Consider the following 27,785-nt stretch of genomic DNA (forward strand, 5'->3'; position numbering starts at 1 on the left):
ATTGGAAGGTTACAAGCAATATTAGAGAGGCTGAATGGAAATATATAAAGCAGTCCTTTTTTTTTTTAATACTTAAAACAACTGAAAAGAGAAGGCAATCTCCTTGAAAGAATATAAGCATTTAGAGATCATAAGATATAATGTACAACTAATATGTAGGTCCTGTATTTTTTAGACTATGTGTTAAATTTATGTATCTGTATAAAAGCATAAATTGATTCAAAAAGACTATCCTTTCAACTCAATTATTTTTACCTGCATCTTATATATACTGTTTTTACATTTAATAAAGCAGAAGGAAAAACTTTTTATTAATAGGAGTGATTTATATAAAGTGCTTTGACAGTCTAATATTCAATTTTTGGGAGGCAAATTCTTAAGTATATATGTCTTAGAAATCAAAAGAACTATTAGTATGGAAATGTTAATAATTGTGATCATTCAGTCTGTTAATATACTTTTAAAAAATAAATTTAAATTTTTGATATTTTGGTAAGATTTCTTTCTAATTTTATATAGCAATACATATTTTAACATATATTAGTGGACTTATTTATATTAGAGGTTCTCATCCTCAAAATGCATTTTAGCTTCAAAATTACCAGTAAGAGTAACATGACATAATTTTCAAACAGTTTTCTATTAATTTTTTGGTTTTTTTTTTAATGAGGTAATTAATAGTTTTAACACAAACTCCTCTTTATATTACCTTTTTGCCTTTTCCTCAGTTTTAATGGAACTTGGTCCATTTTCATGTTCTGCATTCATGCTGCCTGTGATTTTTTAAAAAATAAGGTTATTTTAGAAGGTATAACTAACATTTTAGGAAACATAGACTGTTAATTAACAATTATTCCATCAAAAGTCAAAATTAAGCTGTCAAAGTTTATACTGCATACAAAATTAAACCTAAGTACAGTTTGTGAAAAATGTGCAAAGTTATTCAAATTTCCAGTGACACAATCTAACGATGAAGTATGATTAACAAAATTATTAATAATGTATCATAAACAAAGCACATATAGTAATCTTTAAAGTACAGTGTTACCCATATTCATGTTTGTTAGGAACGCTCAGGTATTGTGACCCACCAAAAAAAAAAAAGCTCCCATTTTGATTTTTTTCTCTTGGGGGCCTAAAACACCTAAAATTACATGAAAACTCCATATCTGTAAGAAGAAAATGAGATTTTTGCATTGTATAAATATATTAATACAATTTTCTTTAAATACATACATATGGCATAGGGAGAACAACATCACATTAAAGCAAATTAAAAACTTCCATGACAAGCATTTATGCAAGTTAAACCTTATTTTCCAAGCAGCGCAGAAATTTTAAAAAGCCTCAGTCACTGTTTATTTTTACATTGTCCACGAATATTATTATTATATTGTCAGTATTGTTTTAAAGATACTTATGAAGATACTGCAATAATAGCTCTAGATAAAATACCAATGGATTTTCAAAGAAATTGGTTTTAACAATGCTCACATCAATCACATCAACATAAAATAGCTTGTTCAGTTACAAGTCTGTTATCAAATGAGTAGTCATTAATTTTGTCATAGAGCTTCTAAAGACAACAATTTTAAGCAGATTTATTTAAGCAGTGCTATGTGGCAATAAATAAAACATGCACAGTTAAGTAAAAACTTCATTACAACTTAAAAAATGATAATACTGGGTAAATAATTCTAAAAAGAGCATCAGTTACTACTTTGAAAAATGAACTAATATAATTAATTATATTCTGGCTTCTCTCTGAGTGAAGATGTGTTTATGTGAAAATTTTAGAAAAACAATTTCTATCTAAATGCATAGATATCATTCTACAAATTACTAAATGTGGAAGAGAGACTTCTAATTTATTATAAAAGCAATAGAAGAGGACATTTTAAATTAGGTAAAAACCTCAAAAGTGTATTGTTTATTCATCTTTATGATTTAGCACTGTTCACTCCATCTATCAGGATTTCAAAAAGTTAAATGATATTTGGTCTTTCAAGAACAAAGGCAAATTAAGACTGTTCTAAGGATGATGATCTATAAACACAGAAAAACTTGTATAGTGATGTTCACATCAATATTGCTTGCCATAAAAGCTCATATTTAACCAATGAAAACAAGGACATCTATCTTCAAAGTTAATAATGCCTAACTAAATATAAAATTTGATTTAGATATATGAAAAATGAAGGTTCTCCTGTCCTTGGAATTTTCTTTAAAATAATGTATTCTTTTGGAATAAAGACAGTTCTCCCTTCAATCTCTCTCTAATGAAATGGAGACTCTGATGCTAACTAAATTAGAATCCTGAAGTAGGGTTGTCCTTTTATTATTTTGTTGAACACCTTAAAGTCATATCTCAGTTGTTCTGATTTATAGTTTGAGTTGATAACATTATCTTAACCAACAGTAAGTTTATCATGACAAATTAAAGATTAGCCAGAGGTTACAAGTAATGGAGGAATATGGATGAGAACAGAGCTTTACTTGAGAGGAGATTTTCACTAATTCTGGTACTTTTCTACAACTCCCAGGAAATTGTGTTGTTAATCTGTACTTTATTTTCTAATCGAAAGTAGATACCACAACTTTATATCATTACATTTAAAAGAGATCTTTCCTCGCTTTTTATATTCTTAAGGATGAATTAGGTCTAAAAGGTAGTGGAATTCTTCTTTGAGATCTTCCCCTTTAAATGAAATAAATCAAAAATTCCCTTAAGAATATAGAGATTTGGTATTCTGATAAACTAGTGTGGAAATTCAAGTAAGAACCTTCTTTATTTTGTTTAGAAAGAAACTTTGCTTTCAATGGATAAGTGCAAAAGTGTAATAAAATGGAGGTGACTTGGTAGCATTAAGAGAAATACAACACTTTGTATTTGCCAGATTCTTTTCCAAAAGATGAAGTTTAATTTTTAGTAGTGCTTTGCTATCCATAGTAATTGAAAAGTTTACTTTTAATTTTTTTGTATCATGTTTAAATACAATAATTTTGACTCAATACTGATAAGCTAAAATAGACTTTTAAATCTATTCTAATATCCCAAAAAAGCCAATGCCAACCAGGTTTTTGTTAACTTCTTTTGAATTAAGAGCAAAGAACCTGTCTTCTAATTAAGATGTAAATATTCTTTTTTAAACATTTTATTTAAATCCATCATTAATTTGAAATTGGATATAATTATTAGTCAGAAGAAAGAGGATTAGTTAAAACTACATTTTGATGACTTGGATCTTCTGGATCTTTTGGCCTTTTTCCCCCAGGAGACACATATATCACGTCACATCCTCTTATAACAAAAAAAAAATATATTTTATCCTCAGAAATCTTTGAAACACTTGTCTAATACTTATCTTTTTAAGGGAATAGTAAGAGAAAGATGGGGTATTTATTCTTCTGGAATATAAGATTTTTCTTTTCCTTTATGTCATCTAGTAATATATGCGCTCTGGTCATGAGTAATCACCTCTTTCCTTTGTTAAATATATCATGTTTGAAAGAATTTTATGCAACCATTTCAGCTGTATACTCATTATTACATTTACTAAGGCCAGTGAATTGGCTTGGGCAAGAGATTACCCCAGAACTGTTTTTGAAAAATGGCTGATGTTTTCTAACTGGAAGTACCTTTTTTTTTTTTTTTTTTTTTTTGCGGTACGCGGGCCTCTCACTGTTGTGGCCTCTCCCGTTGCGGAGCACAGGCTCCGGACGCGCAGGCTCAGCAGCCATGGCTCACGGGCCCAGCCGCTCCGCGGCATGTGGGATCCTCCCAGATCGGGGCACGAACCCGTGTCCCCTGCATCGGCAGGCGGACTCTCAACCACTGCACCACCAGGGAAGCCCTAACTGGAAGTACCTTTGAGGTAGTGAGCCTACACCTGAACTGAAAAGTATGCCACTGGACAATAGAAGTATGTGACTCCTGAGGAGGATCAGCTGTTAACAAGAGAGATTCTCTTAGAGAATCCAGCAAGTGTGCTCCCTTCTGCCAGAGGAAGTGTGGAGTGTTCTATGGAAAATTTGAGGTCCAAAATATCTCTTTCCATAGGACAAGGTTTTTTTTTTTTTAACAAGGTTTTTTATTTCACACTGGACAAGGTTTTATTTCACATTGGACAAGGTTTTATTTATTCAATGTATTTTTGTTCTGTGGAAAGAACTAACCCTTAGTGGCATGGCAATCGCAGCAAACATAGCAAATAGGCTCTAACCTCTAAGTTTTAAGCTTAAGAGTTACTTGAATGTAAGGACACTACAGTCAAATTCATCTTTGCCATAAAATTTTATGCATGTAGGAGACACCTTATAGATATTTGTTAAAATGAACTAAAGTTTACACTACCTTTATTGAACATTATTATAAAAAATTGAAAATCTGTTGAAAATGTTGAAAATAAAAACTAAAAGCTGGATGACTTCAGTGCCCAGTGTTCTAATGGAAGAATACCATCAATTTGACACTGTGCTCCTCTACTTTTGGAGTCTTCATATAAAAAGCGCTAAAATATTTTTGGATCGAAAGTTAATATGAGTCTTTGATACTTAATAGAATTTGAACTTGGAAAAGTTAAGTTGATGATACTAAAAGAAGTGATTACATCTTCTTCTAATCTCTTTGTTATATAAAGACATGTACGACAACTGTGAGTTGATAACAGTTTTTGATTCATAAAATATTAATTTCTTTTAAATTAATAACATGTTTCCCTAGCTAAAGCAGTAGGAAAGGATCATCTTCATCCATTTTGAAATTACTTTCCAAAGCACTTAATTTCCAGTTAATGAAAAGCCAGAATTCATACCCTCTGTATGTGTAAATGCTCCCATTAATGTGGTAGGACACAAAATACCTAGTATTGGTGAACATTTTGAGATAAGAGATTTAACTGACTGCTTTACAGAGTAGAAATTTGGTAGGGAAAAACATTAAAATGGCTTTTTAAGAAAATTGTTGTTGGGAGATAGGTAATATAATTCATTCTTCACCACATCTTCAGAAGACCTCCTGTAAAGACTGCTTTTCAAGGATTAAATTTGGATTTGTTTTCCTTTCATGGGCTGAGTTGGGCCTTTTATAAAGCTATGGCTGGAAAATTTTTTTTTTCAGGTATTTAGTTGGATAGATTTTAAAGAGTAATACAGAGTGAAATAAGATAAATCTTTCTTGATTATGGCATGCATAACTTATTTATCAAGTTATAACTCAGTGCAAACGTGCTATAATTCTTGATTCCTGTTAAGCCAAGAGCTTTGCAACTTCTGATGGTTTTTTTAGTATAATGATTTACATATCTAATCTCTCTTCTTGATTGTACATTGTTTTTACATTTTTTCCCAGTTATGTATTATATATACTATGAGATAATGAGTTGACTATAGGCTGGAAACTGACCACGTAGAAAATTTTAAAAAATGTTTCCTTCAGCTGTCTGATTTTCAAAATCTAAAAAGCCCCTCAGTAGTATAGACTAGGAAATTTAAAATAAAGCAGGTACATGACTATATATGCATATTTTAGTTATTAAAGATTATTTTTGGAGGCTTGTGATTTATGGAAGTTACTCATTTTCTATCATTACATTCTATGTTATGAATATTAAACAGCTTTAATTACTGAATATGTGCACTAGTAAATCTCAAACTATTTCATGGTAAAATTTTCAAATCTGTGATTGGTAGGCAGTAAAGAAATAGATGTACTTATTTTTTAATGTTTCTGTTTAATCTTGCATACCTTGCTCTGACCATGATGAGGTTCACATTTACACTAAAGATTATCATGCTTACAGTTGCAAAAAATATAAATGTAAGTTTTAAAGAGGATTGGGGGTAAGAGACAAAGTGAAAAGGCAGTTTTATAATACTACAGGAAGATGTTTGGGAAGGAAAACAAAGTATGAATTAACCAGATATAGAATAGGATCATTGGATTTTTGAAGAAAAAAATTCTTAACAGAGAATTTAAATCTTGCAAGCACTGAATGCCCATCCCATAGAAGTTTAAATACTTTATAGAATTTATTTCATCAAAGTATACAGATGTTGCTGACAGAGTCCTATGGAAGACCATAATTATTCTATTCCTTATTTTCTAAATATGTTTTTTGTTGTATTATAAAAATAAATATATATGATTAATAAATTTAATCTGCTTTACATCTGTTCTTATTTAATATATATTTGAAGATAGGTAAATATGGAAATTTTATATTTCCTCTAAATGTATCCAGATTTGTGTAAATGTAACAAGCAAACTGCAGACAGTCTGTGAGTGATGCATGACCATGCAGGTGATGGCTGGAAAATGTTGCTAGCTATTTCTGACACACTTACTTAAAAAGTGATGGATTTCCCACTTTTTTCTTTTTTATTGTACTTTAAGGAATACTTTAAAGACTCTTCCTTCTAGCTCTCTCTGTTTTTTTTTGAAATGAGAAAATTTTAGCTGTGGTAGGCAAAAATCAGAAGATAAATCAACAAAAGAAAATATGTGGAAGGGTCTAGTCTAATGGGACAATCAACAAATCTTAAAATAGGAAAAAAGAAAAATCGAGACTCCTTTTATAGCAAGAAAACTACTATCACCAAACAATGTAATTTAGGTAGGAATTTGAGGATGTGGGTAGGGCACCTTTATCTGCGGGATCAAATAAAACTTAATTTTTATATTAAATCAGCATCTTCAGACAACCTGCTCTTTTTTTTTCTTCTCTTAAGACATTCTCACTACTCTTCCACCTAGCACAGCAGTCATTTTTTTAGTTTCACCGGGAACAGCTGATTTTATAATTGAATTTGTTCATACGACATTACTGTTTTGATAAGCTGACTCAGCTTAATTCAATGAAAAGTATATTTGACTGTTTTTGCAGCCTCCAGAAGATTATGGCAACAACACACCTTAGCTATGTATACATTTTTATGTTACTGTATCAAGGATTCAGGTTACACACAATTCATATATGCTCATGTGCTAGATCCGTTTATACCCTCTTTGGTGTGTGCAACGGCATACTTGTCTCTTGGAAGGTTTGGAAAACAGCTCAGCATGTTCGTGTAACTTATTTTTACGAAAACATAAAAATTCTTAAACTTGCAAAATGTACCAATATTAGACAGCTTGATGTGTTTATTTTCTTGGGCCACCATGTAACTATCATAAAATTCTGTTTAAATTAAAATCTTTTTATGTTTAATCTAAGGCTATAATCATAGATCTTTTATTCAAAGCAATTCTGCTGAGAATAATTTTCTTAATGCTTTGATAATTACTCTTGCAAACTTGTGAAGATGAACCAAGGAAACAGTCATGGATTATTCCATGCTTCACTCTATTTATAGCCTTTAGAGCAATGGACTCACTCTTGGTCTTTCCAGGGGTGATCTTCATAAGGCAGTAGAGAAATATACTATAGTTAGTAAAAAATTAGAGGGGAAAGCCTGCCTCTAAACTACCACCTACTATGAAATATGTAGGACACTAAAAAGTTAAGACTTAAGAAGTTTTAAAAGCACAGTATGTTTCTCCCTCACCCTCCCTGATAACTTCCTTCTCACCACAGTCACACTTGACAAGAATTCACTACATGAAATCATTGGTCTTTTCTGCAAATAATTCTAACAACATCAGGTTTTGACAGGTAAAGTATTGTAGGATAGAGTTAACGATATGACCCACAGAGTTGAATATAATTATCTAAAAAATAAATATTCATGTCAGTTTGGAAGCTACTTGATCACAAAACATGAAAGAAAGGTCAACTCTTTCTTTTTAATCTACCATCAAACTCTGAATACATCATTAACCCCAAATTCCTTTGGGTTAAGTCCTTGAACACTTCCGAAATACAATTATACAAAGTTACACATCCATGCTGAGTTATTTACCATTGTGTAATGATAATCCGCAGTGCGCCAGGGTTTTATTTGCAGGTTATTCAGAGAGGAGCTATGATGAGTGATTTTTAAATCCAGGTTGGAAGCATAAACAAAGGGTGTGTGCCCGAGTCTGAGAGGAGACTGCAGTTTGTGAAGTGATGTTTGGAGAATCAGAAGAGAGGGTAGTAGAGAGGATATCTTTCATTTTAGAAATGCTGAGGCACAAAACACAGGTGCTTGTAGTACGTTCATACATGAAATCCCTTCTCCTGTATATGCATCATGTGTAAACGTAAAGTCTGTATACTGCTGACTATTCGTCTCTGGTGTCCAATGAGTATGACTCCAATTCTTCTAATATCACTATGAGAGATTGAGAGAGAGAGAGAGAGAGAGAGAGAGAAAGAGAGAATATGAACATTTAGATCTGGTAGGTATGACAGAGAGGAAATGAACATTTAGATATGGTAAATGTGCCCCATGTCAGATTTGCCAAAAATTGTATACCTGGTAAAATGAGAGTTTAAGCAGAGATATAAATGAACAACAGGAGTTCGTTACCTTTTTCTTAACCCTGGTGCCAGAGAATGCGTCAGGTCAACCTCAGATTTAAGGATACAAAGAATTCAGGTACCAATGTAATGTTCAGATATTTCATAAGCCCAAGGGTTTTATGTAATTATATAAATTTTCAACAGTATTAGCAAAGTAGCATGTAGGATAGAAAGTATAATGTGGACTCCATTTTAATTGTCATTGTCTTTCAATAATCTGAAAAAATGCCATTGTATTATGTTGAACAGTATGAACTTACAATTACTATTTTACAACAATGGCAATTTCATATGGCTTCACCTACTAGTTTTAGTATCTTTCTTTTAAGCACATGTCGAGCATTTTCACTGCACCATGAAAGGATAGCATTTGAGAAAGTGGAAAAATGCTGGACCATTATAACATAGAGAAAAAGCTCTGAGATAACATAATATTGTATTATTACAATTATTACATTTGATGAAAGTAATAGGAATTGATTTAGTATACATGAGTCAAAATAATTTGCTAAGGTAAAACTATGTTGATGTAAAGTCTATGATGTGAACAAGAGTAATATGCATTTTAGAAAGCATTTAAAATTTTAAATAGTTTTTTGAGTTAAATATATTCTTTCAAAGGAAAATAGTTAAAAGTGTAATGTCCAAATTTCACTAGAATGATCGATAGAAATGGTGAGGAAAGATGTGGAAACACCATCCTAGTATTAGGGAAGGTAGTTTAACCATGGTGTTCTTGATATAGTATTTGAATTTATAATCTCCTGAGTGGAGCATCTAAATATAGTAATAAACATAGCACCACTTACTCAATGCTCATTCTTGAAATGAGGTCAAAAGTTGTAAACCCTGCTGCCATGAAGTTATTCTTATATTGCCCCATCTTTATAGAATCCAGCCAGTCACTGACCGTCACAAACAAAGGATATTCAGGAACTTCACCAGGGGAGTCTGGCATTCTACAAGGAAAAACAAACAAACAAGCATGGAGACCATTTAAAAGCCAGATAAAGCAAAAAATACCCAACTTTATTTTTAAATTTTACAGTATTCTTTTTTTTTTTTTTTTTTTTTTTTTGCAGTACGTGGGCCTCTCACTGCTGTGGCCTCTCCCGCCGCGGAGCACAGGCTCCAGACGCGCAGGCTCAGCGGCCATGGCTCACGGGCCCAGCCGCTCCGCGGCATGTGGGATCTTCCCTCACCGGGGCACGAAACCGTGTCCCCTGCATCGGCAGGCAGACTCTCAACCACTGAGCCACCAGGGAAGCCCTACAGTATTCTTTTTTTTTTTTTGCGGTACGCGGGCTTCTCACTGCTGTGGCCTCTCCCGTTGCGGAGCACAGGCTCCGGACGCGCAGGCTCAGCGGCCATGGCTCACGGGCCCAGCCGCTCCGCGGCATGTGGGATCCTCCCAGACCGGGGCACAAACCCGCGTCCCCTGCATCGGCAGGCGGACTCGCAACCACTGCGCCACCAGGGAAGCCTCCTCCAGTATTCTTACATCAAATGTTTTCATCCTCCATAGAAAACTAGAGATTTAAAATTTTTCCATCATATTCAAATCAGCCACTTATACCCGGTCAGTTTCACTTGTCAGTTTCTTTTGTCTTTTCCTGCTTTTTGCCACTACTAGGTCTTATACTTGATGTATCTTGAGAAAACCCACATCTTGCTAACTTCTGTTTACTTTTTTCTCTTGCATGAAATTCTGTTTTCAAATTTGAGGAATACCCCAAAAGAAAGTAACTAGCCACAGGCTATTCACTCATACACTTTCTGACCTGCCACTGAGTCTATGCCCTTTGGCCTTTTTCACATTAAAAATTTTTTTTAAATTTATTTTTGGCTCCGTTGGGTCTTCATTGCTGCACGCGGGCTTTCTCTAGTTGTGGCGAGCAGGGGCTACTCTTCGTTGCAGTGCGCGGGCTTCTCATTGTGGTGGTTTCTCTTGTTGAGAAGCACGGGCTCTAGGGGGGCGGGTTTCAGTAATTGCAGCAAGTGAGCTCTAGAGCTTAGGCTCAGTAGTCGTGGTGTACAGGCTTAGTTGCTTTGCGGCATGTGGGATCTTCCTGGACCAGGGATCGAACCCATGTCCCCTGCATTGGCAGGCAGATTCTTAACCACTGTGCCACCAGGGAAGTCCCCTATTTCACATTTGCTATGATAGCCCCTTCTTTTTTTTATGGTGAATTCATTGATCAAGTCTCCATTTATTTGTCCTCAAACATTCAACAAGAATTTATTATTTATTAAAAAGTAATTTCTGCTGTCATAGAGCTCAATTGCATGAATAAGATTTACATACATCCAAGTATAGGGTAATACAGCCCAAAGCACAGATATTAATAAAGCACAAAACTAAAGCAAAATCAATGCAAGCTTGGGTTAACAAGAAAAAGGAATCCGTCATTGATGGATCTTAAAGTAATGATACAGAAATCTGTATTTCTGGTCCTAAGATCTGATGCATAAGGGCATTCCAGTTGGGGATACTTTTGTAGTTTTAATATAAAAATAATATAAAGGTATTATTTTGAAAAGGCTAGTGAATGTGTGAATATATAGACATAGATACATATAGGTATATCACCAGGACTCGGGTCTTTAGGAGCACAAAAGCCAGAGATGTACATAATATATGGGCATACAAGTTGTACACTGTATGACTCCTGAAGACCCTGAAAGACGCCCCTTGGAATTGTTTAGGAAAAGTCCCTACTAAAGACCTAAAATTCATTTCTTTGGTTTTTCTTTGATTCTACATTGACTTCTACTTTTCTAAACTGGATTCTAGTTGAAGGTGGACAGGGGGGTGAAGAAGGATGACAGGGAAATCCAGGGATTATTGCTCTTTCTATATAATTGAAATTTGCATAAACTAAATGCATGTATCTTGTGATTATACTGTAGTCCATATGGAATCTGGTTACTCTTCACAGTGACTTGTGTCCTTTTAACCACTACTCAATTCTGTTACCATATTTCCTATTTTGGAGGCTGTAAAGCCACATTTTATTTTCCTGTACTAAAAACTGCAATGCTATTGGATTATGGGCTATTTCATTCTAATTAATATCAGAATGATTCATGATGTGACCCTAAACAAAGTTTAGTTATGTTAAAGGTTGAAAAGCTATCATGGCATCTACCAATAAACACTTTAATGGTTGCTATATTTCTTAGTTTTCCTAGAGGTGTTTATATTAATAAGAATTATCAAATAAATAACAGTTCATATATCAATAAAAACAATTAAGTTCTCCATGTCAAACAGAGTTAAACAGGGTTTTTAATTGTGGCATTTTTTAGAGCCTTCACTATCCTAATGTGCAGTATGAATACATAAGAGGATTCAAAATAGCTTCTGCACTATTTTCCTAAATTATCTGACCAGTTTCCTACAGAACATACTTTAGGAAATAGTGCTGTAGTAAGTTCACTGACCAAGTTTAAATATCAAAATGCCCAGGGTATCCTTATTGCTTATTAACATAAATAAAACAATATATGTTAGGAAGCTGAATGTTCTATTTCAAAACACTATGGCTCTCATGTCTTTTAATTACTTGTCTGAGAAATCTGTTGAAACTGAACCAAACTAAAAGGATGTGTTTAGGTGACTTTCCCTTCATACTCCCATGCCATTCTTGATGAACAGACACAGTCAAATGACTTCCACTTCTCTCTCCTGAGATAATGCTGGAATAACTCTTGAGCTTTCACAATTCATATAATTGGTGAGTGGAAATGTAATTTGCTAATTTTATGTCCTTAGTATAGAAAGGTCATGGAAGGACATTCTGTATACTAAATGACTTAAATGGCCTATTTCTCTGTTGAAAAGCATCCACTATTTGCTCCTAGAATGTTTCAATACCATAATTCCCTTTCTCTCCACACATCTTTAGTAACCTAGTTAAACTTTGGCCTTTATACGACCGCACTGACAGTTGATTTAGGAAGGTCAGTGTTCCCTCATTGTTCACAGCCACTGTGCAATAACTTTTCTTTCACCTTATAACGAAGTTGAAAAATGCTGCTATTTTCTGGTTTTGAGGGTTGGGTGCCATCACCCTCACATGAATTCTCTGGAATATTACCTAATAAACAATAAACGCCCTTTCTTATCAGCCATGTACAATGATAAATTCAGTCTGCTATTTGCTGAGCATGTAAAAATTTCTGCTATTTGGTGATTAGTGGGAGCTTCCCACCTGAGAAATGTCTTTACAGCAAAACCTCACAGGAAAAAAAGTACATATTGTAGAACAGAAGGTCAAAGGTCTACTACTTTCCTCAGAAAAATGAGGAGGGGGTAGAATTAGGAAATTCTTCCAGGTATAAATTATGGTCAATTAAGATTAGAGAAAGGGCTGCAGTATAGCTAGAAGAGGTAATAATATAGTTTAAGGTGCAATAAACACATACCCTCAATATATCTAAATATGTGAAAATGAATAGCACTGATAGAGCCAAGAAGTCTTGATTCTAATGAGCCCTTTGAGTTCATAATAGTATTAGTATTTTAAATTAGAAAGTTCTTAGGTTACCAGTAGGTATTAAAACTGCCATTAATTACTCAGCCATAAAAAGAAACGAAATTGAGCTATTTGTAATGAGGTGGATGGACCTAGAGTCTGTCATACAGAGTGAAGTAAGTCAGAAAGAGAAAGACAAATACTGTATGCTGACACATATATATGGAATTTAAGAAAAAAAAAAGTCATGAAGAACATAGGGGTAAGACAGGAATAAAGACACAGACCTACTAGAGAATGGACTTTAGGATATGGGGAGGGGGAAGGGTAAGCTGTGACAAAGCGAAAGAGCAGCATGGACATATATACACTACCAAAAGTAAGGTAGATAGCTAGTGGGAAGCAGCCGCATAGCACAGGGAGATCAGCTCGGTTCTTTGTGACCGCCTGGAGGGGTGGGATAGGGAGGGTGGGAGGGTGACGCAAAAGGGAGGGGATATGGGAACATATGTGTATGTATAACTGATTAAACTTGTTATAAAGCAAAAAAATAAAAAAAAAATAAAAATAAATAAATAAATAAATAAATAAATAAATAAAAAAGCGGGAAGGTATTTATCCTCAGAAGTTTTCCATATTTTATATTCATCATGTAAATATAAAAGTAAGAGACCTATTAAAAATACTTCAAGAAAAGTTATACTTTGAGAAACACTATTCCAAGGTAGGATCTTGTTTCTTTTTTTTTAAAATTTTTATTTATTTATTTATTTATTTATTTATTTATGGATATATATATATATATATATATATATATATATATATATATATTTTAAACATCTTTACTGGAGTATAATTGCTTTACAATGGTGTGTTAGTTTCTGCTTTATAACAAAGTGAATCAGTTATACATATACATATGTCCCCATATCTCTTCCCTCTTGGATCTCCCTCCCTCCCACCCTCCCTATCCCACCCCTCTAGGTGGTCACAAAGCACCGAGTTGATCTCCCTGTGCTATGCGGCTGCTTCCGACTAGACATCTATTTTACATTTGATAGTGTTTATATGTCCATGCCACTCTCTCACTTCGTCCCAGCTTACCCTTCCCCCTCCCCATATCCTCAAGTCCATTCTCAAAGGAGGCAAGAATATACAGTGGAGAAAAGACAGCCTCTTCAATAAGTGGTGCTGGGAAAACTGGACAGGTACATGTAAAAGTATTAAATTAGAACACTCCCTAACACCATTCACAAAAATAAACTCAAAATGGATTAAAGACCTAAATGTAAGGCCAGACACTATCAAACTCTTAGAGGAAAACATAGGCAGAACACTCTTTGACATAAATCACAGCAAGATCCTTTTTGACCCACCTCCTAGAGAAATGGAAATGGAAACAAAAATAAACAAATGGGACCTAATGAAACTTAAAAGCTTTTGCACAGCAAAGGAAACCATAAACAAGACAAAAAGACAACCCTCAGAATGGGAGAAAATATTTGCAAATGAAGCAACTGACAAAGGATTAATCTCCAAAATTTACAAGCAGCTCATGCAGCTCAATATCAAAAAAACAAACAACCCAATCCAAAAATGGGCAGAAGACCTAAATAGATATTTCTCCAAAGAAGATATACAGATTGCCAACAAACACATGAAAGGATGCTCAACATCATTAATCATTAGAGAAATGCAAATCAAAACTACAATGAGATACCATCTCACACCGGTCAGAATGGCCATCCTCAAAAAATCTAGAGACAATAAATGCTGGAGAGGGTGTGGAGAAAAGGGAGCCCTCTTGCACTGTTGGTGGGAATGTAAATTGATACAGCCACTATGGAGAACAGCATGGAGGTTCCTTAAAAAACTAAAAATAGAATTACCATATGGATCTTGTTTTAATATGAAACTATCACATGCATAAAGGCTTTTCTCCCCTTACCACTCTAACATAACTTCTTCCTAGCTCTTATATTTATATATGGTTAGCAGAACTGTACAGATAGGGTCCATTCTATTCTGTATTGCCTTTATTTCACATACTGATGAATATTTTCTATATGTCAGTGGTCTTCATAACTAATATTCAAGTGAGTGTATAGTACTCTGTAGGTTGATGCTTAATAATTTATTAATTCCCTGAGTCAGACTCTTAAATTGCTAGCAACCTTATTAAATTTATTACAGATGATTATATAATCGTAGAACATGTATCTTTATGCTTCAGTTGAATTACTTCCTTGGGAAAAATCCATAAGACAGAAGAATGTTTTTTTTAAAGAGTAAGTTAAAACTCCCTGATGGCAGGAATCATATCTCATATATCTTTCTATTTTCTGTAGGCCTTAGCACAATGCTGAAAGTATTAAAGGAATTTATTAAATAAGTGATAATTTAGATTTGAATATTCTCTACAGAAAAGTTTGGTCCATGACATAATGGCTGATTCATGATGAATAATCTACTTTCATTTAACTCATTAAATGGAAGAGTAAGAGCTTATTGCTGTAATGGTCAGCCTATTAATGAATATGCTGTTTATTTAGTTTATTCCTCACATTGCAAAAATGTTTGCTTATCTGTCTTGATAGGTTTCAGAGTGGAAGAGGCAGTTACAGGTGAGTGAGGCAGCACAGGGTTAAGGGACCTAGAACCACAACAGCAACATTTATCTTATTCAATATCACTGTTTTTACATGAGTTTCTCATCTCATGACTAAGGGACTACACTTCACACTATTTACTGCACAAACTACCTACCTAACCTTTGAAGGAAGAATTTATCTAATCAGATTAAAAAATAAAACATTGCCCTCCCTATAATTAGGCCTAATCATCAACTTGAACACAAGTTAATGAAACAATTTTGATATTCTTTTAAAATTTTAAAGTGAAATTTTGCACAAGATGTTATAAAATTCTAAGGGCATAGAACCATGCCATAAATCTTGTGACTATTTCATGCTTGTGGGCAATATCTCTTTGTTCCAAACAATCTGACACTCCTCAGTGCTAAACTGGGAGCCTGAGTTATTTTTTGTCAGCCTCGTATTTTCAGTAAGTCTTCAGGTTTTTTATCGACATGATTATTTAATTCTCATAATAAGGCTGATAATTGGTAAAAAGTATGAAGGAGTGAAATTCAAAGCAAATTTTAAAATTATAGATGTGTTTAAACATTAGTAAGGATAGATACAGGGTAGGAATAATACTGTTTAAATATTTCCTATATTCTGAGTACATTCTTAGCACATGGTCACTACAGTCAGAGGAACAGATCACTGAACCTCAGGAAAGCCTATTTTTTGTGGGTAAATAATACAGGGACAGAAATAGATTTCATATCACATGCCAACTACAATTCATTGCCAGTGGTTATCAAAATGTGGTCTTAAAAAGATACAGAGGCAGCATCTGGGCTCAGTGAGAAGGAGTGCTGTGATGGTTAGTAATGTCGGCCATAACAAGGAAAAGAAGCAAAGCATACATTTGCCAACACTGGAAAAATTCAAACTACAAAAATGCTTGAGGATGTAAATGTGAAGCCATGTTGCTGCCATAGTTTCCTCATTTCTTTATTTTGTTGTAGGTATTACTTTCTTTTTTCAAGTAATGTTCTTCAAGTGGCCGAGCATTGTAGGAGAAAGTTGGGGAATATACAGATTATGTGTTTGCTTCTTATTCCCATGAATGAGGTCATACTCATTTTCTACATCCTTGTATTTGCTTAGCAGAACATAAAATAACAGGCTGTGCTCTCCTACAAATTCTTTTTGGAATTTTAATATACTCCATTGATGAAGTCTGATAAGTCCAGAGAAAATCTATCTGGAGATGTAAAAACGTATCCTCTTTTCCTATAATCATAAACAGTGCGGTGATTGTATACTGTGCAGTGGAAAGAACAAGGACTTTGCAGTTGGTGGACCTCATTCAAATTCCTGATCTAGTAATTACTTGCTGTGTACCGCTGGGAAATTTAGCCTCTTTGAGTCTCTGTTTCCTTACATGAGGGATGGAGATAATAACAGGATTACATGACATGACAGATAAAAGTGCCTAGTACAATGACTGGCACATAGTAGGCTCTCAACAAATAGCAGTAATAGTTATTGTTGTTAATGATTCATAGAACTTGTATCAATATCAGTACTCGTATTAACATTAGTAGTATTATATTGTGGCAACAGTTCATGTGAATTGAATTTAGATTTTCTAACGGGTAGAAGTTTCACACTTCCTGATTAATACTTAATATTCTGTCTTCCTTCCGCAAAGCTTTGCTTTTCACTCAATTACAACACTAGTTTTGGCCAGCCAGTTATTTCTCTGTCAGGAAAACAAACATTAAAACTGTTAGTTACAAAAATTAAACAGAACAAGTTGTCCATGACTTGGTTTATAGAGATAAACAATTTAGTAAGTGATGATTATGGACAGCCTAGGCAGCACTTAGCAAGATGTTTTCAAAATGAATAGAAACATTTCTAACAAACTGTTGAAAATTATTGCCCTCAGGAGACAGCATTGCAGGTGCTTTATTAATTGGATGGAGGGAGGTAGTACCATTTAGTCTTATAATGTTTACTTGCAGTTCTCTAAAGCAGATGATACTGGTTTGAGCTTTTCCTTACTTTCATGATTCGCATATTACCAGAAGCCAAGTGCTTGAAAGTTCAACAGTTAATTTATACATACTAAGGAAAGTGGTGGTTCCAGCTCCTAAGAGCTAAAATATAATAAGATCCTTAATTATGGCCTAGCAGGTAGTGAGAATATTCCTATGTGCCTTGGCCTGGGTGGAATATGATTTCTGTCATGGACTGGTCCATCTGGTCAATTGTTGCCTGTTTCTGAATGCTACCTTTTAGCTGATGTTGTCGAGGAGCCCATAATCTATAAAATTCTTATCAATGACATGCTGGGGATCTGGAGCAGGATTGGAAGAAAGAGTTATTTTCCTATTACACTGCAGCGTTGTCCAAAGGCACTGTCCAGCTGACTTCAGCCTAGTGCACTCAGTAGGCTATGGTGTATGGAAGAAACAGGGGTGGGGGTTAAGAGGTGGGAGGGCGAGTGTATAGGACAATGTAGGTAGGGTGGGGAAGGTAGGGCTGGGTGAAGGGACAGCCATCTAGTCATCAATCTACTTTGTGCTATTAAACTACCGGGCCCCAGATGTGACTCTGGATTCCATGGCAATATGTTTGCCTCTGGGTTGATCCTGAGGGTCAGGGAAAGGGAGAAGAGGTGTTTCAAAAGGTGTGGCCAGGCAACGCTCCTCACGTTGTTCTCCATGTAGCCTTGGTCTCAAGCTGGGCCCTTTTCCCAGGGGCTGTGACAGCTATAGATATTTCTTTGAAAGGGGGTTATAAGGCATCATTGTACTGTAAATGAAAATGAAGGTAGTTTGAAATTCATGCATGAAAGAATGACTGCCTATATTACTAAGGTACTTTCTCAAATTATTTTTTACAATCAATTGGATTTAAGGTTGTACTTATATCATTACATTCACTTATATATCCATATGCTTTCTTGAGTAGCAGAGAAAGCAAGAAGGTAGGGGACTTCACAGGGCTCTGAATACTCCCATGGGAGTGTGTCAGGCACAAGAATGTCAGCATTATTTGGAGTGGTTGTTCTAAATAATAAAAGCCTTCTCTGACCAACACTTTTTTCTTTCTACTGGGTATTCTGTCTTTTGAAAGAAAAATTACAGATAAAAGGTCTATGAAATTTCCAATATGCTGGTATAAAATGATGAAGCTGTGGGTTTCTCAGCTTTCCTCTCCCCTCTTTGTCACCTTAATTTCTTCCCCTCTTACTACTGTGTCAAGAGAATGGATAAAACCTTCTCAGGTGAATTCTTGAGAAAAAAAGCAATTAGCGTGGAATAAAAACCATGGGGACCTAGTGGGTAAGAGAGTTATGTCAGTATAGGAGTGTGAGAGAACTTTGGGAGTTTGGGGATATTAGAGAAAAGGAGTGTACAGGAGAGTTTAATAAGAGCTGCTGTGAATTATACTCTTAGACTCCTTTACCTGCTTGAGAGATACATGGGAGGAAAGACTGCAGTTCTATACCCCATCATGTTTCCTTAGTCCAACATCACTCTGGGACAAGTGACTGGGCTTTGGAATCTGGGGGATGGAGTGGCAATGTCACAGTTTTGTAAGCATAAAACAAACCAGGCATTCTGTAGCTAACATTGCCATCCTTCAATCTACCACATCTCTTCTCCCTAAATGGTCTCAGTGCTCTGGGATCAGGGTAGGTGGGTGGCACTGGGGGTGAGGGGGTGGACAAGGGAAACCCACTCAGGCTGCTCTGAAAACAAGAATACTGATAAAGGTTCAGGCATGATACCCTTAGAACTCTGGTTCTTTTTGTTTCCCAAACAAGAGTATAGTAAGGGTAGCACATATGTCTTTGTCAGAAACAAGGATAGCAAATCAGTCACAAAAACTTCCATTTGGTCCCCCAGAGATTAGACTTTTTTTTTTTTAAGATTTTTTTTTTTTTTAAGATTTTTTTTTTTTTTAATGTGGACCATTTTTAAAGTCTTTACTGAATTTGTTACAATATTGCTTCTGTTTTATGTTTTGGTTTTTTGGCCACGAGGCATGTGGGATCTTAGCTCCCCAACCAGGGATCAAACCCACACCCCCTGCATTGGAAGGCGAAGTCTTTAACCACTGGACCGCCAGGGAAGTCCCAGAGATCAGACTTTAGAATTGAATCAAACTGCCAACTTTATATAAAGCCCAACTCCTGGCCCACGTGTGGAGGCGCCATTGAGGAGCCTGTCTTTCTCTGGCCTGTCCACTGGATTATTGCCCACCCAGTTAAAGCATAACTTCTGGCTCTCAGTCACCAGCCCTCATACTGACTTTACCTCTGGTTCATTTGGACTTTCTGATATTTTCTCACCTTAAATTCTTTATCGTTATTTTCCAAATATGAGGAAGATTCATTATCTTGAAAAAGCAGGGAAGAAATTGTTTTATCTGCTTTTCTTCAAAAAGAAGGCTCTTACCTGCCTGCATCTACAGCCATAGAACAGTCAGAGAGCTCTGTTGACGGGCACTGGCTGTGGAGTCCGTTGACCCTAAACCACAAGAGGCCCAGATTAAATGATTTCAGACTCACTCCATGATCCCTTTCTAGTAGTTCTTTCACTTCATTATTAAAGCATGCTCATCTCTTCAATAAAACATATAAAAACAAAACACAAGAAACATTTCCTCTAACCACTTCTCTTTCTTTTCAGATACAGATTTTTTGAGAGAACAGTACTGGACTTGGTACTTTGTATAGCGCCCCTCTCTGACCTCACATTCGCTCCTCCCCCACTGAATCTGTCTTACATGATGCTAGTGAAAATGCTCTTGCAAAGGCTGCCCATGAAACCTAAACACATAGTTGCTAAATCCAATGGACACACTTCATTTTTATCTTAAGGGAGCTTCATAAAGCCTTGGACATTAAACTCCTTGGAACTGTCTCCTTTTTTTGGCTTCTAGGATACTGTGCTTTCCCTGTTTTCCTGATTACCTGTCTGGCTCTTCTTTCTCAGTCTCCTTTGGGTACACTTCTTCAATTCATTTCTTAAATCTTGGTGCTCCAAAGGTTTGCATTCTTTTCCTATTTCTTTTCATTCTTTATATGCTCCATGGGTTATCTAAACTACGCTTAAAGCTTCAGGTACAATCAATATGCTGATGATCTCCAAATCTACATCTTTAGCCCAGATCTTTTTAACTGAGTTCAACCTATATACATGTAAGTGCCTACTGGATATCTTCACTTAGATGCCCCACAGGAATCTTCCACTCAATATGCACGAAATGGTCTCATTTCTATTCCAAAAACTTGTCCTTCTCCCTCTCTCTCAGTGGTAATGCCATCAACCAACTTGTCTAAGAAAGAAACCTGACAAGTATCTTGATACTTTTCTCCTCTTTCCTTGTTCACTCAATGACCAAGGCACATTCATTTTCCTTATCTAGTAATAAATCCATTTTCTTATCTCCTGACTCCAAACTGATTCTCATTTCATAAGTCAGGCCCTGACCTTTCCTAGCTTGGATTGCTGAAAACATATAACTGTCTCTGTTTCCCGTCTTGTTCCTTGTTTTACACTTTTAGTTTAAATCAGTCCTAGAGTGATCTTTCAGAAATGCAAATGTGATCATGTCATTCTCTTGCTTAAAATCCTTCAATGGCTGCCCGTTGCTTTTATGATAAAATTCAAAATGGCCCCCACGTCCACTCCCACCATTACAGCCTCCTGTGCTGGACTGCTTTAGGGAAGACGGGATAGAATAATAGTTTAATCTCTAGCTATTTCATGCTTGGCTTCACTTTACTGAGGCTGCCAATTAGTGATTTAGAGGTGAAACCTTCTATGCTCTGCTATGAACTGAGGTCTGTTTCAAGTAGTTCTTGAAGAGCCTTTGGCTTTATTGTCACTAAAAGCTGCACTGACTTGAACTTGTGACCTAAAGTTGAACATCTGTATATCCTATTGGCCATCTCCTGAGTCAGGAAAGTAAGCTTTGAAAATGTTTTGGTTGTTTTTAAGTCCAATTTGGCCTAAAGAAATATATTTTCAACTTAACAATATTTTAAATGTTATATGTTCAGACATAGATGGCAGTGTTTTTTTTTCTTCTACTCTCCCTCTTATAATTGCTTTTCAGAGAGAAGTGGGTAGATCTCTCAGCGCTACTGACTTTTATAAAATGGTGGATGAGTGCTTTCATTTTCTTATCTTGTCATCTGTCTTTTTCTGGTTTTAGCAATGGAAAGTAACAACAGCTGGGTGTGATCATATCAGCAGGAGACATCCTTGCTCATGGCTGATTCACAAATTGCCCCTGTCTTGCTTGCCATTTCAAAGAGAGGAATAGAATATAGAATGGACAAGAAAATTAAAGGGGCTGCACACACACACACACACACACACACACACATAAGATTTTCTTCTCATAAAGGTAAGAAGAAAATCAGTAAGTCAATAAAGCAATTAGAAATACCATAGACCCACACAGGAAAAAATATTTTAAAAGCGATTCCGAAAGATTAGATATGGACAAAAGGAAAGGGGAACTTGTTTTCTTGTGGGAAAAAATCGTTTTTTAAAATGTTAATAAACTGCTTTTTCAGCTGATAAATAAAATATCGTTTATACAGAATATTCTAAAAGGTAGACAACTAGACAGTTATCAAGGCAAACTTTCTCCTCTTTACCTGTTAGTCTTGTCTGCAGCCTGAAAGAAATTATGATTGTCAAGGGGAAAAATCAACATTATGCATCTTACACAAGGATGTCCTCTACCAGGGTGTGAAGGGCACTGGGATTGCGGATCAGCTTGTCAAGGAAGCTGACAATGTCAGTAAATTTTGGTCTGTGATTTCTCTCCTTCTGCCAGCAATGGAGCATCAGCTGGTGTAGAGATGCTGGACAGCCCATGGGAGCCGGAAGTCTGTAGCCTTCTTCAATGGACAGAATGACCTAAGTGCAAACATACACAGGTTATTCTCTTACTTTGGGGGACAAATAATACATATGCGAAGTTATAATTCCTTTTATACAGGAAGTGGAAGCCAAAACATTGGTAAGCATGAAAACTACTTGTGAGTACATGTGGTCCAGACAAGGATAAATACGAAAGTTGTGAACAAGAATTGCAAGTATCTTCGTAGCATCTGCTGACCCCCCTTGAGAGGAAAAATATGTTTTTTAAACTTGTGGTATACATATGGGAGGTTAAATTTCATCCCAATGTCCAGAAATAGTTTTTGTGTGATTTAGCTGGAATGCCTCAAAACCCAATTAGGACATCAGAAAGTTAGTCTAAGATTGATGCATTTAATACAAACCACATGTGACAAATGTTTTAAGTAAAACTGTACTTCTGCAGAAGCACTGAATTCCTGGTTCATTTTTTATCCCTTTATAATAATGTCAGTGTGTATTCTTTTTGTAGCCATCCTTCCTTCTTTCTTCTTTACCGTCTATTTAATTCTTTATTTATTTGGTTGCACCGGGTCTTAGTTGCAGGAGGTGGGCTCCTTAGTTGCAGCACGTGGGCTCCTTAGTTGTGGCATGTGAACTTTTAGTTGTGACACGCATGTGGGATCTAGTTCCCTGACCAGGGATCGAACCCAGGCCCCCTGCATCGGGATTACAGAGTCTTAACCACTGTGCCACCAGGGAAGCCCTGCCTCTTTAATTCTTCTTCACTTACTTCTGTCTTTCCCTTAGTCTGACACTGATGTTATAATGAAGTCCTTTCAGAACTTCTAAGGTCATTTAATCTTTGAAATGCTATCAGTGCCCAGCTTAAGGCCACAGAGCAACAGGACATTCAGCCTGAGTATCCTCTGGGCCAGTACTCTCCAATAGAACTTTCCGTGATGACGGAAATGTTCTCTCTGTCCAACATGGTGGCAAGTGGTCACATGTGGCTACTGAGCATTTGAAGTGCGGCTAGTAAGACTGAGGAACTGAATTTTTAGTTTTAGTTTAATTAATTGACATTAAATTTTAAATAGCCACATGTGGCAAGTGGCTACTCTATAGGACAGTGTAGCTTTAGGGACAGGATAAGAAGCCAAAGTTAAGAGTAACAACAAGATAACTGTATTATTATTATTTTTTTTGTACTTAGGAAATCACATACAAGATGAGGTAAGATATTTATCTATTTCTCTGTTTAATATGCTACCCACTGGGAATTTCCTAACAATGCAATAAAGTTGATCTGGAATTTATGTAGTTTATTTTTTAATAAAGTGTTCAAAGGTATTCACGTGACTATTCTTTTACATTATCTCTGGGAGAAAGACAAAGGAAAGGGTTTATTTAACCCCTTTCTTTTTTTTTTTTTTTTTTAAACATTTGTCTGCTTTTATTTTAAGAAGGCAAGGAAGTGTGTAAAGCAGTTTTCAAAATTCCCCAATTGTTAAAATTTAACAAAACAGTTAAAAAGAAAAACTTTGCATAGAGAGGGCACTGAACTGGAACCATATTTTTATAGACTAGGTGGTTCTCTGGGAGGGTTTTTAAAGGATTGTGGCTCAGGATTTGCCTAAAGCAGGGCAGGCTCTCTGAAATCCGCAGCCTCCCCTCTCTAAAATGCCACCTTGTGAGGAAAAATGAAGGTCTTTTAAAAGGTGCATCTTATGGTCCTGTGTAGGCATCTTCCCCCTGCCCCTCAAAATGGAGGTGTCTGGTGGGCTAGGACCCAAGCTTTTCCGTTGATATTTCCCCCATTTTTGATGTGGGAAAATTGAGGGACAGATGAATATTTAAAGACAGGCACAATTCAAGCTTACCTCTTCCCTGTGCCAACAACAGAAATACAAAAATGTAAGTGTAAATATTGTTATCAGTGCTCTCTTTATTGTACCACCATCTACACACTTTCATTTTCTATAATAATAAAAAAAACACATCTCATTTTAATTTCTTTTTTAATTGACACTATTTGACATGACTCTAAAATATCTATAATTTATGCTAGAGGCAGTCTGCAAAAAGAAGCAAAAATATAACTTCAGGAACCACTTAACTGCTAAGCTTTAGCTTTTTTAGTAATAGGAAATGTCTCATAATCCCATCTGTGTCTTTGTGACCAAAACACTTTAACCTGTCAGGATACTAGCTTTTTTTCTGTTCATTTTATATTCCATTATTGAATAGGATTTTTTCTCATCTGTTTTCTGACTACTTTTGCTACCAACTAGGCTTGAATTTTAAGACATTTTGCAACACATTTTAGTAAAACAGGATGTGTATAAAAATGCTTATAATGCATCAAAACTACTGTGGATAGTTTTGAAAAGTAACTAAGAAAAATAGGATAGAACTCCATTATAGAAAGACTTTAAAATCCCACCCCAGGAGAGCTCTCTAGTCGATTTCACAGTTACCTAATTATAAGTGCATAGAATCAAATAGATGACAAGTGAAGTTATAGGCTGAGAAAAAAATTAGCTGCCTTTATTGAGCATCATGTGCTAGATGCTTTGCATAGTTTTCTTCATTTACTGCTTAAAATAACTCAATACGGTAGTTATTATTATACCTATTTTTAAATGAGAAAATTTAGACTCAGAGATGTTAGGAAACTTGCCTAAATTCACACAGCATAGGTGGCAGAGCTGAAATTTGAACTTTGTTTCTTTTAGCTTTCAAACTTTTCCTCTGGGCATTCCCCAGGAATCCTTTTCAGTTCTCATGATAACATCTTCCTCTCCAATTTTATATCAACTGATGTAATTTTAGGAGTGATGATTACCATTTTATCTATTGTTATACATCTGCTAATTGGGCTTCAATGTTTTTACTTGGATCCTAAGCTTTATATCCTGGGTAAATCAAAAACATATTTACTTCATAGTTTGCAGAATGTAATCTCTGGCTGAACAGAGTAATTTCTGAGTGCATCTGAGTCCTGCACACATTTCTATTATTGCATCTGTTACATTGTATTGTAATATTTCATCTGCTTCCTCTCAGGCTAAACATACATAAAAGAAGTAATTATGTCCCTATATTTTGTATTCTCATCCCTTAGTATGCTGCCTGACACATTAATAAATGTTATTGACAAAAACAAAAGCTATTAGAAGAAATTTTGGGATTTGTCTTGATAGAGAGTAGACTCTTAGAAAACCTGGAGTCTCAAGCTACCCAAGATGGATTCAAAGCAGAAGCATGACAGCATTTGAAGTACCTCAGAAGGAAATATTAATAAAACACTGGGGCATCAAGTAGTATTGTTCAAAATGATATAATTTCTCCCTGGTTTGGCTAGACAACGGCCAGGTGAGATTGGGCCTTGCTCTTCTCTAAGACAGAGGGCACTGGACCCAACGTCAGCTTTCTGTAAAGACTGGTGGTTTCTTACTCCTGTCCAGAAGGTTTACTATTTCCCATTGACCCAAACGTCCTTAGCTGCTGCGGAGCTGACTTTTCCAGACAACTCCTGTAAACAGCTGACACTCACATCCAGCCTGCTTGGTGTCAAGCAGGCTGTTTACTCTCTTTTGACAAAGTTGCTCTCATGATTGGCCTGTAAGGAGACAGAGTGACAAGAAGGTGTGGTCCTTCACCTGGAACCTTTATCCATAATGTGTTCAGCAACGTGTCTGGTCCCAGAATGACTTTCTGTGGGGAGAGTGGGAGGTTCAGGGACTCATGACATTGCTTCTTGCTGACCTCTGGCTTTAAAGCTTCCTCTGTTCTTTAACTTGTGATTTTGTGAAATATGTCCTGAGCCCTGGTTCATGACAGATGTCAAACATGAAGTTCCCACCTTATAGGAAAATATTAATAACAACAGTGACAATAATAATAACAGCTAACAATTACTGAGAGCTCTTGGAAACTTCCAGGTGCCATTTCTAAATGATTTACATGCATCAACTCTTTTAATCCTTACAGTAATACTATGAGGCAGGTACTATTGTTATCCTCAGTTTACAGACAAGGAACTTAAACACAGAGAGGTTTAATTTGTTGAAGATCACACACGTAAAAATTCCGGTTTTGAAGGTAGCTAGAGAAGAGATTTAAGCAATATGATTCATGAAGATGGTTAAAAGACACAACATCTTTCTAAAGGATTTTTAAGTTATTTATCCAAACAGATATATATTAATCACTTAAAATATCCTATTGAGCATACCGTGTATAAGGGATAACACAATGAGTAAGAAATATTTCTGTCTTTAGGAAATGTATAATCTAGTGAAGGTGACCAAGGAGTCTGAATATGGTAAGTGTCATGTAGAACAGGGAGTTATGGAAACTTTTCAGAGGAGTACCTAACCCAGCCTTGGGGAGGATTCTCAGAGGAGGTGAACTGAATGTAGAAGGTAGCAGGGTCGACTAGATTAGATGGGTCCAAGAGAGGAGATGTGACCTGATCAGGGAATGAAAGTAGATTTCTGCAGCTAGAATAGAGTCTTCAAAGAGAGGAATGGTGAGATTTGAGGCTCAAGAGTTAAGTAAAAACTATATTTCTTGAGATCATGAATGATTTTACATGCTATAAATACAGACTTTATGCAAAGGGTTTTAGCAAGCAAATGACATTAGATTTATCTTTTGGAAGCTCACTCTGGCTGCAATGTGAAGAGTGCATCGGAGGGCGTGGGAAGCCTGAAGGAGGCTTGCAGTGATCCAGGAGAGAGGTCAGGATGGCCTTAGTGAAAGCAGTGGACGTGGGGTACAAGAAATAGACTGATCTGACAGGAATGCGGGATTAGGGTGAAATTGGGTATGGAAGTAGAGGGAGAAGAGAAGAATGACTTCTAGGTTTTTGGCTTGGTCAAGTAGTAAAGATAGAAGGCAAAGGAGGAGAAGCAATTTTGGGGCTGGAGTGACCATGAGCTAAATTTTTTGTGATCTTTCTGGCTTTGTATTCAAGTAACATAAAACTTTGAGAGCTTATTATATGTCAATTTCCGGGCTAGGTGTTTTAACACAGCTTACCTTATTTAGATCTCAAGATACCTATGTAAGTGTGGTTCTACATATTTTATAGGTAAGAAAACTGAAGCTCAAACTAATGAACAGATTGGGTCAATATCACATAGCTAATAATGCCCTGAAGAATGGACTAATATTATCACCTTGGTAGCCTCTGAATCATGATAGTGGTAGAGAAAAATCAGTCCTGAGTCTTGAGCCACATACCTGACTCATTCTCCCAGAATTAGCTCTCGAGCCTCTCTTACACATTTACACACTCCATGCTTTCCCTCTCACCTACTTGCTCATGACTTTTATGCTTGCAGCTCCAGCTCAGCTTTCTCTCCAGATTTCTCCATCTATTGT

At 35.8% G+C, this 27,785-nt stretch overlaps 1 protein-coding gene across 4 annotated transcripts in view; it reads right to left on the bottom strand.

Moving 5' to 3' along the window:
• Nucleotides 1-8,138: 8,138 nt before the first annotated feature.
• EPHA6 (EPH receptor A6) overlaps nucleotides 8,139-27,785 on the bottom strand; it is a gene marked incomplete at both ends in the record, with an annotated part of 853,969 nt that continues 834,322 nt past the window's right edge. For 2 of the 4 annotated variants that reach the window (XM_079704139.1, XM_079704138.1), the window contains 4 exons: nucleotides 8,139-8,253; nucleotides 9,254-9,403; nucleotides 19,968-20,039; nucleotides 22,255-22,448. In XM_079704139.1, the coding sequence (XP_079560265.1) occupies nucleotides 8,139-8,253; nucleotides 9,254-9,403; nucleotides 19,968-20,039; nucleotides 22,255-22,448 (531 nt within the window). The remainder of the gene's footprint in view (nucleotides 8,254-9,253; nucleotides 9,404-19,967; nucleotides 20,040-22,254; nucleotides 22,449-27,785) is intronic. The other 2 variants (XM_079704141.1, XM_079704140.1) reach the window with 1 other exon arrangement.

This window comes from Hyperoodon ampullatus (genome assembly GCF_949752795.1).
Source record: "Hyperoodon ampullatus genome assembly, chromosome: 5".
Taxonomy (NCBI): domain Eukaryota; kingdom Metazoa; phylum Chordata; class Mammalia; order Artiodactyla; family Ziphiidae; genus Hyperoodon; species Hyperoodon ampullatus.